General features: G+C 38.2%; 1 protein-coding gene across 2 annotated transcripts; it reads left to right on the top strand.

Moving 5' to 3' along the window:
• The first annotated feature begins 5,144 nt into the window (after positions 1-5,144).
• Positions 5,145-11,243, top strand: LOC110921636 (RNA polymerase sigma factor sigC). Of its 2 annotated transcripts, XM_022165986.2 has the most exons (8): positions 5,145-5,369; positions 5,816-5,967; positions 6,562-6,606; positions 6,703-7,182; positions 8,098-8,328; positions 9,358-9,498; positions 9,602-9,787; positions 10,850-11,243. In XM_022165986.2, exons 1-8 carry the CDS (start codon positions 5,270-5,272, stop codon positions 11,135-11,137), a joined length of 1,623 nt encoding a protein of 540 aa, XP_022021678.1. In that variant the 5' UTR covers positions 5,145-5,269; the 3' UTR covers positions 11,138-11,243. The 2 variants fall into 2 exon arrangements, with proteins under 2 accessions (XP_022021678.1, XP_022021684.1); XM_022165992.2 differs by lacking the exon at positions 6,562-6,606.
• The last annotated feature ends 780 nt before the right edge of the window (positions 11,244-12,023 follow it).

The following is a 12,023-nucleotide window of genomic DNA, read 5'->3' as shown; positions in this document are numbered from 1 at the left end:
AAACTAATTGACCCCCTCATAAGTTAACTACTATTAATACTATAACCCGGCTATTTAGGACTGTATCCCTGCTGACTCAGACTACTTAGCCGAGGGTAACGTCACCGCCAAAAGCGGGGCCTACCACAATTTGCATTAATAACTTAATTCATTATCTTCCAATAATCCAACCCTTTAGGATTGTATCCTTGCTGACTCAAACTACTGGGTTGAGGATAACGCCGCCTTCAAAAGAGGGGCCTACTACAATAACTAAGATAATCTCTTAAACAAGTGCAAAAGTGCGAAAATAATCAAAGGTTATACTAATACACGAGTCGGATCCAAGTGATTCATCTTGTCTATCTGTTTTTATTTTATTTTTATTTTTCAGCATTTAGTTAGTTTTTATTTTTTTCTAGTTTAAAAACCTTTTTTCTAACTTTTTGATTTGATTAGACGTTGAGGATAAACCGGTACTAAAAGCTCTTGTGTCCTTGGACGACCTCGGTATCTTACCAACACTATACTACGTCCACGATGGGTGCACTTGCCCATATGTGTGTTTAGTGTTAGTAAATATCGTGTTTTATAAATTTAAAACTTGGCTAAAAGTGTAAAAGGGCTCAAATTATACATTAAAAATATATAACACCTCGCACACATCACAAACAAACCAAACAAACAAAAGATCAGTTTTAAACAAATAGTCAGTTGGATCGGATGAGTAACCAATCGGACGGTGTCAACAAAAATTTGATCGGATGTCTTTGACCAAAAGACTTTGTTTTGGATCACTTTGATCGAACGACTTTGGATCGAATCACTTTGGATCGGATGGCAATCCGTACGAATCACCCTTCGATCGGATGACTTTAGCATGAATAGCTTGTGAATCAGATGACTTTGGGACGAATGGTCCTTCGGTCGAATGACCTTCCGTCAGATAGTCAAAGTAATATAAGACTTCTGATCGGATCACCCTTCGGTCGGATGACTCTCCGGGTGGTGAACAAAAACTTTTATGTCCTTCGATCGGATCACCATATGCCCTTCGATCGGATCACTATATGCCCTTCGATCGAAGGACCCTCTGTGAACAAGCTAACAAGAATGATTAAGTCCGGATGGTCATCCGATCGGATGGCCATCCGGGTGGTGAACAACGATAAGAACAGTAACGAACAACTTGGTTTTTCGAACAGAAAATCTTCGATTTCTCTCAAACTGCTTGGAATTTAGATCTGAAAATTTGTAGGCTTGTAAAACTCAGATTTTTGCACAATATGTCAAAATTTCAACCAATTTTAATCGTGAAAACCTCGTTAATTTTGTGTTTTTCTGACAAAAAGTGAAAGAGATGAAAAATGAAGAAATTAGACAAATCTGATGCGATTTGGATCTGCATCTGTTGAATTCACGTCGATTCTTGCGAGTTTGATCCGTGCAATCGAGCTCCTGCTCTGATACCACTTGAAGGATGGGTTTTTACTCCCGTACGATTGCGTATGACACGTGCTACGTGCGAAATCCGTGTGCGTGCGCGGACCGAACACAAGAACGTATACAATCTGTGATTCTATATAATGATATGAAATCGTACAATCACGTGAATCACCTTTTGCCTAAAATCAGGACATAAGGTTCCTATTTATAGGCAATGGCATAAGGCATGTCACCTTATTTACAAGTTTGCCATTCCTCATTAAAACTAAACTTTTCTCTAAATTTAACATTGCAAAACGATGTCTTTCTCTTATTTCTGCTACGGACTGGATTGACGGAGGCGATAGACATACATGCACTCACACAATTCAAGGCCTGTGGTCCTGCTAACTTCATTCGTGAAGATGGACCCAGTGCTATGTTCTAGTGGTGTGACTCAATCGAAGTCACATTCAAGCAAAATGGATGCCCAGAAAATCTGCGTACTGTTAATACTACTGGAGTTTTTCACTCCAGGGCTCTGGACTGGTGGACTACTGAGCACAACAGGCGCGGTAATGATTTAGCTTATGGTCTTCTTGGGAGGAACTCAGGGAGCTTATGATGAAGGAGTTCTATCCTCCTCATGAAGTTCAAAAGTTGGAGAATGAATTCTGGCATATCAAACAAGATGGAGGTGACAACGCTGGTCTCTCCACTCGCTTCAAATAGCTCAGTATCATTTGTCCTAGCCAGGTGGCAACACCTGATATGATGATCAAGAAGTATATTCGAGCTCTACCAGACTATGTAGCTGACTTTGTTCAGGCAACTAAACCTGCCACAATTGAGGAGACTTACCAACTCGCAGCTGAGATCAACGACAAGCGAGTCTTAGCTGGGTATTTCAAAACCTCAATCAAGAATCTCAACCAAGTCACCGCAACTCCCGCTACCGAAACTGCAGGATCACAAGGTTCAAAGTCTTCACGTCAAAATCGCAAGCGCAAGGGTCACAACAACAAGAATTACGCTACTACCCCCGCTCCTCTTAACGTTGTCCCCGTACAACCCAGCAACCAGAACCGGCAAGTTGCAGCTCCTAACACCAACGCACCACCTGGTAAGCGTGCGTATACTGGTGTTCATCCTCTCTGCCCTACTTGCACCTACCATCACCCTACAGGGATGAATTGTCGTTTCTGTGCAAATTGCAACATTTATGGGCATTCCACCGCTCACTACCGTTCAGGCCCGCGTCAACAAGCTGCTCAAGCTCTTCTAGCACCGCCAGCTCCACTCCCCGCTCCTTAGGTCAACCAAGCAGCTCCTGCACCTGTTGTTCATGCACGAGCCTTCTACTCCTGTGGTGACCCTAATCTCTTTGCTAACGTCTGCCCGGATCGAGTTGTGAAACAAGAACCGCAGCAGCAACCACCGCAGCAACAACCGTAACAATAGCAGCCGCAACAGCAGCAGCAGTAGCCACAGCAAGCAGCACGTGGAAGAACTTTCAACATCAACGTCCGCCTAGCTCAGACTGACAACAATGATGTCAATGGTACGTTTCTCGTTAACGGTAATTATGCTTCGTGTTTATTTGATACCGGAGCCGATAACTGTTTTTTGTCGTTTGAATTCGAAAAGCTCCTAAAACGTAAACGCGCTAACCTCCCAACGACGTTCGACGTAGAAATTGCCACCGGAAGAACCGTTACCGTCAATTCTGTTCTTCGTGATTGTACTCTCGAGCTCAACAATCACATTTTCCCGATCGATCTCATTCCGATGCAACTTGGTAGTTTCGATGTCATAGTAGGCATGGATTTTCTTCGTGAAAATCGTGCTGAAGTTGTTTGTTTTGAAAAGATGATTCGTTTCTCTTTATCTAATGGCGACCAACTTTGTGTTTATGGCGAAGTATCCTCGAAAGAACTAACACTTATGTCGTGCATTCAGGCAAGCAAGTATCTCCGAAAGGAATACATGGCTTTCTTAGCACACATTGTAGTCGCGGAGAAGGAAAAGAAGCCGATGGAAAAGGTACTTGTGGTTCGTGATTTTCCTAACGTCTTTCCTGACGATTTACCCCGTCTACCCCCGACTCGTGACATCGATTTTCGTATCGACCTCATTCCTGGAGCTAACCCTGTGGCTAAAGCTCCTTATCGCCTCGCTCTGTCTGAAATGCGTGAACTTTCTAGTCAACTCCAGGAATTACTTGATAAAGGCTTCATACGCCCTAGCACATCACCGTGGGGCGCACATGTCCTTTTCGTGAAAAAGAAGGATGGATCGTTCCGAATGTATATCGATTATAGGGAACTCAATAAGCTCACTATCAAGAATCGCTATCCTCTACCCCAAATCGATGACTTATTTGATCAATTACAATGCGCTACATGTTTCTCTAAGATCGGTCTACGTTCTGGTTTTCATTAGCTACGAATTCAGGAACAAGATATCCCTAAAACCGCTTTTCGTACTTTCTATGGCCATTATGAATTCTTTGTTATCATCAGCTACGAATTCTCTAAGGATGGAAAATATGTTTTTTAAGGATTTTTGGTAAAAAAAAAATTGTTTTGAAAGAACCTTTCGTAAGGCTGAGTTCTCTAAGTTCTCACAACTCATAAATTGAATTTGAATTTCGAATCGAAAATCACAAATTCGATTCGAATTAGATTATTGGACTCATATACAAATTAACTCAAATTCAAACCTTAATAATCGAATTCGAATCGAGTCGAATTTCGAATCGAATTCTAAACACCTCTAACGTGTGGTGCTAAACGTACTCCCTCCACCGTCCCTTTTTTTCGCTACTTCTTTTAATAAAATATTCAGAAAATTTACAAGTTTTGTCCTTTATCTTCATACCACTTTTCAGGCGGTGTCCTTTTTAACAAATGTTGACAGGCGGCGTCCTTTACTAGGTATTTTGTTGCAAGTTTAGTCCTTTACACCCAACCCAGTTAAAAAACCCTGTTAATTGTTGGGTGTAAAGGACTAAACTTGCAACAAAATACCTAGGAAAAGGACTAAACTTGCAACAAAATACCTAGTAAAGGACACCGTCTGTCAACAATTAACAGGGTTTTTTAACTAGGTTAGGTGTAAAGGACTAAACTTGCAACAAAATACCTAGTAAAGGACACCGCCTGTCAACATTCGTTAAAAAGAACACCGCCTGAAAAATGGTATAAAGATAAAGGACAAAACTTGTAACTTTTCCAAAAAATTCCGTAGTTATAATTTATAAATAAACATAAACACACGGTACATTGTGTAGTGCACCTTGCAAATTAGTAAATAAGGATGTAAGAGGCACTCCTCTAAGGGGAGACTGACCTCTCTTATACACACCCAATCAGCACGCGCCACGTCAACTTCCCCCCTTAACTCTCCCCACACTCTCAATTTGATGGCGGCACTCCTCTCTTGGGGGAGACTTGTTTTTTTTATTTTTTTAATTAAGTTGAAAAAATCAAGAAGAAAAAAAAGAAAAATACTTGATTGGTTGAATCAATGGTGGGCCACCCTCTCCCTCTCTCCCTTCATGCGGTGAACACCCACCGCTCCCCACTCCCCGCTTACGCTCCCCGAGGGGTTGGCGGCGGTGTTCCCGCTCGGGGACTCGTCTCACCGAACCCCTCCCCACAAAGCGCCCCGTTCACGCTACCCAAGATATTTTGTATCAAATATTAGTAGGAAAATCAAATAAAAACCTCTTTTTGATGTATGAAATTGGGATGGGGAACCAGTGGCCTAGAGCTGATGCTGATGCCACCCCAAATTTACACAAACCCAACTCTGTTTATCATCTTCTTCCTCTTCTTCATCTTTTCATGAACTCTCCTCTCTCATGGGTGTCGGTTTCAGGCTCAATTTGAAATGGGGTCTCTCAGTTCAACCTCGTCTCTCTTCCACTTCCTCATCTCTGCCCTCATCCACACACGCTTCCTGTAAGTATCCCCTCTATTTTATCGCGTTTGTTTATGGGTGGCTTCTAATTCTGATTAATATTCAATTGGGCTTTTGCGTTTGTTGGAAATTCGAATTGTTATTAGTAATTTGCTATTTTCCGTGCCCTGTTTATGTTACTCTGTTCGCACTGTTTGAATTGAAGCTCAATGGGTTTGATTTGCTGATTATTGGTTCAGTTTTATAAATTCTAATTGCATTTATGTGTTTGAATCATGATCTTGGTTGAATTGGACTTATGGGTTTGTTAAAAATTGGAATTTTGATTAGTAATTTGCAACTTTTTATGCCATGATTATGATACTCTGTTGCTCTGTTTGAATTGAAGCTCAGTTGATGATTGGTGGGTTTGATTTGATGATTAATGTTTCAATTTCTGTTTTAATTGTGCTTAATTTGTTCTGCAATATTTGAATTTGTTTGACAGTTAAAAGCAAGGTTGTGAATTATGATATGGCAAGGGTGTCTCTCCCTGTGGAAGGAGACTCTTCTTACAATGATCATGTTAGCGGAAATGCATGTTCCTCGTCAACTTCCCGGATATTGGATACTGATTACATGGAAACCAACAGTTTTAAGGTTTTGTTTTCATGTTTTATTGCATTGATTCTATAGCACAAGAATATGTTGATTTTGAGGTCAGACATGTTACTCATTAAAGTCTAAAATTTGTTACTTGTTTGAAAAGTAATTGGGAAATTTTCTTTTCTTATAGGTAGTGAGTAACCTTGAAGTTTTATGTAATTAACATAGTATTTTTTTTCAAGTTATCAATAATGTTATGCAATCTTGGTTTACAAATGTACGCATCAGGCACACATAATGCGCTTGATGCGGTGGTGGAAATGCATTGTTGCAGTTGATGCGTTGTGATTCCATGATACGCATCTATGCGGCTAATGTGTGCGGTGCCTTATGTATTTGACCAATATTCAAACAAATTAGACCATTGATTGCACGGGGTCTGAGTTTTTCAAATTTGAATGACCAAATATGACCATCGATTGAGCGATGAGTTTGAGTATTTAAAAAAAATTAGACCCTCGATTGAACAAATCTGACCAGAGATGATGAAAATACCATCTATAAATAAGTTTTTAGTATTTCTTTTCAATAACAAACGTCTCACATACGTGATGCACGTGCCTCATGCATTGGCTTTGGGATCCAAAGTTAAAACAAATAGCAGTGCCTGCCTCGCGCATTTTAAAAACCAAGGTGATGTAGATCTTTAAAGTTAAATTTAGTATGTTTGACCTCAAATGTCAAATTTACATGTTTATTTCCTGTTGTTGACTTTATGGTTTTGATCAGAGGAGCGTCCGCAGTTTGTTACAAGACGATAAATTAACATTCCTTACAAGCTTACAAGCAAAAAAGATATCACAATATAGGTTACTCTTGGAAAATCTTGTTGTGTTGGAGGATACATTTGCTGATTCAGATGTGGTAACATTAGAACAAGACATACTGGTTCAATTAGAAAAGATTGGAGCTTCGAAGTTTCTACGTACGTCATTTTCTGAAATCCCTAAATACCCATTAGCAAATAACCCTGTAAATGAAGAAACCATCAAGCCTATTGTGCCTTCTACAAGAAAGGTGGAAAGAAAGTCAAAAAGAGAACGTACATTAAAGAAGGTCAATGAAGTTTGTACAGTGGAATTTCACTCACAAGCAGTCAACCATAAGAACTCTAGACGAGTCAACGTTTCTTCAAGAAGACTGTCAAATTCGAAAAGTGGAAGAATCAAAATCACTAGGAATGAGGCCGAGCTATCACGAGGGGTTAAGGTTCCATATTTTTATCCTATCATATTTAACAAATACTTGAATTCTCCCCCTTTAATCCCTATAACGATATAAGAATCCAACTTTGACTTTCGGGGTGTTTGGATACACCTTTTCGGGGAGTGAATATGTGATATTGAATAATTGATGATAAAAAGTAGTGTTACACCGGCTATAGGTGGTTTTGTTTGAAGCTGTAACAATAAGATACCTAGGTGTCCGAGTGTTTGTCAAATTATGACTAAATCATCATTATCATTATACTCGGTAAATCCAGGGGCCGGGGGGGGGGGGGGGGGGGACCCCGAACTTTTCGCTCAGTAGTGTTATGTATGTACGTTTCGTATAGAATTTTTTAGATATATACGTTTTCGACCCCCCGGTTTTATAAAAAATAAAAGTTTTAGGTATATACTTTTAGGTCCGGTGACTTCCGACCCCCCGGTGGAAATTTTCAAGCTTCGCCACTTAGTAAATCCCACCAATAGCAAAGCTAAGGTAGGGTCTGAGGAGGGTAAGATGTAGACAGCCTTACCTCTACCCCGTAGGAATAGAGTGGCTGCTTCCAGGGAGACCCCCCTAAACCCTAAATAAATAAACTAAATCCAAAACGGACATTCTTGTGAGATGGAATAAAGTCTCTCAAGTTAGGTCAAAATAAGGGGTAATTAGGCATTTTCATTTTACCATTTGATAATCAGTTTTTGAAGCAGCTATTATGAAGGTGATTATTGAACCATTAAATTACCAGAAACAGATTTTGTTTATCCAAAATGAAAAGTTAATTACGGTGACTACAATTTGCATATTAAAAAAAAAATCATTTTCAAACACCCCCAGGTGCGAGTATATTACTTTTACACCTTCACATGTCATGTTGATTTGTATCGTTCCTAATGTAGTTCACTGGTTATGTAGATGGTTGCTAATTTGGAGAGGATTAGGATGATGTTAGAAGAAGAAACGGGCCCCATGGTTAGTTTTAACAGTTGGGCTGCAGCTGCTGGAGTAGACAAGAAAGAGTTGCTTGAAAACTTGCAATTTGGGTGGCGTTGCAGGGATGAGCTTTTGAGAAGTACGCGTTCGTTGGTTATTTACCTTGCAAAGAACTACAATGGTCAAGGAATAGCCTTCAAAGACTTAATCCAGGTTTACTTTATATTAAACTTATAAACTTCAACATTTGCATATGTTTTTTATAATAATTCCACCTTTATTACACACCGTCGAGCGGGTTGGGTAACATGTCATAACATACAGGGGCAAAGGTTCGTTGGTGCCCGGGGGTGCACCCGCCCACCCCAGTATTTCGGTTAGAAGTGTATAGGTTCCGGTTTTTCGTCCGGAAATTTTAAAAATTATATAGGATTGCCTCCCCCCAATTATTTTTCCTAAATATTTATACAATATATAAATTAAAGTAAGTTACCACTTTGTATATAAGTGATAGATAGTTTCGTAAATATATTATAACTCTTATTTGTTTAACCCTAGGTTACCCACCACACAATAAACTTAATCACAAATTTTTATGTCTAAGAACGGGTCCTTTGAATGAATGAAATTTTTTAGTTTTATTTGGAACTTTTATTATTTGACTTGATCCGAATCGATAGCCGAACCGACCCGAAACATAACGATAGGAAAAAAATTTTGGGTCCCATCACTTTACGCCCCCTCGAAACTTTTGGTCAAGCTCCGCCACTGATAACATATACTTTTTAGTATGGGGGACCCAAAACATTTTTGTGTAATAATTACAAAGTTTTATAATATTCTATTCTAATATTTGGAATAAAATGATTTAGGAGGTTTTTTTATGCATTAAAATGCATATTTGGTAGACGTTTGACCCATTTCATTTTCACCTATGACCTGGCTTTTTTTTATTTTACCCGTTAGAGATAAAGCATAATTTGAACTTTTGGATCAATAAAGATTGACCTTCGCGCACCAAGACGCGCTGTATGCAATCTTTCTGTTTTATTTTAAACATGGCTCAAATCCACGACACTCGGATCATTAAAGAGTAACAATGGTGCGGTTTTGATCGTATGATCAAGGTTGTTGACTGTGAGTATGGGGGGGATCTGGGAGGGGTATATTTGGTATCTTTCTTGGAATACTATAAAAACAAAAATTCACAAAATCAAGGCTAAAAGTTCCAAAAATTTGCAGGCAGGAAATGTTGGTGTTCTTCAAGGTGCAGAAAGGTTTGACCGCAGTAGAGGATACAAATTTTCAACTTATGTACAGTATTGGATCAAGAAATCATTGTTAATGTTGTTGTCTCGGCATTCTAGAGAGATACGAATCCCTGTATGTACTTGCTTTCCGACCGAGTGACTTATTTTTTTCATTTTATTTTTCTTTTTTATGACATTATGATTTTTTTGTTTGTTTTATTTATGAATTTATGTAGTTTACGTTGAGCAAGGCTATAAGTAAGATACAGAAAGCCCGAAAAGCACTAGATAAAGGTGATGGAAGATGCCCGGATGATTGTGAGATTGCCAAATTCAGTGGTCTTTCATTGGCTAAAATTGAATCAGCTACCAAATGCCTTAGAGTTGTCGGTTCCATCAATCAAACAAATGCGAAGTTTTGGGTATGTTTCTTAACTTTATAGACTAGAAAAACCCAAAAAAGTAATAAATAAAAGACTCGTCGTCTCTTTCTTTCGACATAAACAAGCATATTAGTTGTGTTACAGCTGAAACTTTTCTGTTGAAACTGATTATCCGAAATCTGAAGTAAATCTGTTTATCAAAACGCACACATCCAAACACCCTCTTTGTGTCTAAAACTGATTAAGTTGTAGCTAGCTTGTATCCTGTGACCGTTGGAATTAGGTTTATTATTATGAGCCAACTGGCCCATTAGGTATCTAGGGTTTGAATTCTGTTTACTATATGTTGTAATGTAATGCATTATTCAGTAATAATCAATTCATTCTTTTACCATCTTACATGGTATCAGACATAGTTGTCAATAGCGATCGTAGCGATCGCTATAGCGCGCTATGTAGCGTATAGGTATAGTGTCGCTATAGGGGTTGTAGCGATGGATAGCGAGTATAGCGACACCTTATTTTTGTTTTTATTTTTTTAATATAAATAGCAATTAAATATATATCTATAAAATAGCTAGATTTTAGGTTTTTGTTAAATATACATGTAAAATAGCATATATATCTACCAGGGTATTTTGATGTAATATACATAGAAAATTTTTAAATTTTTTTCTAGTGTATCGCTATTTATAAAATAGCGTCCGCTATTTATCGCTATTCGCTATGTAGCATATAGGTACCTTATCGCTATTTGTCGCTATTCACCATTAACAACACTGTCAGAGCTTTAGGGTTCTCACATGTATAGGGGCGGTTCTTAGTAGGCATATGGCAGGGCCCGGGCAAGTTTTTTGGCCGTAGTGCTAATTTTCCGCATTTCGATCGAAATTTTTTATATATACTATGTTTGGCCCGGGCTTTTTTTAGTGCCCGTGTCTTTCGGCCCTGGCACGTTCAACGGGCAAGATCCGCCACTGACGTGTATAAAATAACACCTTAGTTCGTCAACAACTAACGAGCTCATGAACATGTTTTAAATAATACTTGTTTTAATCTGGATCATTACAACATGTGCATTTTTTTTTAATCATCGTGTAGGAAGGTACACCTGATCCAACAATGATGACTCCTGAAGAAGCTCTTATGAAGGAACATATGATCAACGAAATGTACAGCCGAATGGAAGATTTGGATGCGCGGGAGAGGAAGGTGTTGACTTTAAGATTCGGGCTCAAAGGGTATCAAAGGAAGACACTAGAGGAAATCGGGGGGTTTTATGGTGTAAGCAAAGAATGGATTCGTCGAATAGAAAGGCGAGCGTTAACAAAACTAAAACTGGATGATGAAGAAACCTTGCAAAGTTTTAGACAATATTTGTACATATAACCATATTAAGGATAATGGGGCTTTTGAACGTTATTTTTGTATAAATTGTAATACTTGATGTAATAACATTCTTTGTTTATATTGTCATACAAGATTAAAAGGACGATTCACAAGTCCCGTTATAACTTATGTATATATCTATAGAGAGAGAGTATCGGAGAGGAATTTAGTGTGCTATAACAAAGATTGAGAATAAAAAGATTTTATTGAATTATTTAGAATGATATTTGCAAATGAAATCTCTGTCTTATATCTTATATCGACTATAAATAGAGCTATTCTATTAATGCACTATAATACATTTGTTCTCTCTTGTAGAAGATGAAGAAAAAGAAACAGTTACAAATTAAAGAAGAAAAAACGACAAGATCACGTTTGCTTGTCTATCTACTGCATGTGTTCTGTATGAGTTTTATTTAACCAAATCTATACTTTTTCCTTGTACGTTTCTGGCTAGACTTGTTGTGTACACCTGTCTTTTAATGTCATTGTTTACATCATTCTTCTAGAGATCTCTGTGTGTGATGTCAATAGACTGTTGTGTTCCTGAATCATTTGTTGCGACATGCTTATTTTTATCTGTCTTGATATATTTTGTTCAAACCAAGTAGTGAAAAATAATGCACACTGATTGAGGCACAAACTACGTGTCATCAAACTTATCCCATGGTTTAGTTTTTTTTTTTTTATATAAAATGACAATGTTTCCCCTTTTCGTCATTCTAATAATATGATATAACATATTATAAAATTCGGAATACCGTTGCGACATGCTTTATTTTTATATACATTTCGATGAAAGCCTTGTTCAAAATCAAATGGGTCGAACATAATTAATTTTTCTTACCGTTTCCAAAAGACATCGGTACCGATACCATTTTTATAG

This window comes from Helianthus annuus, chromosome 2 (genome assembly GCF_002127325.2).
Source record: "Helianthus annuus cultivar XRQ/B chromosome 2, HanXRQr2.0-SUNRISE, whole genome shotgun sequence".
NCBI lineage: Eukaryota > Viridiplantae > Streptophyta > Magnoliopsida > Asterales > Asteraceae > Helianthus > Helianthus annuus.
This window is presented reverse-complemented; position numbering and strand designations above follow the sequence as displayed.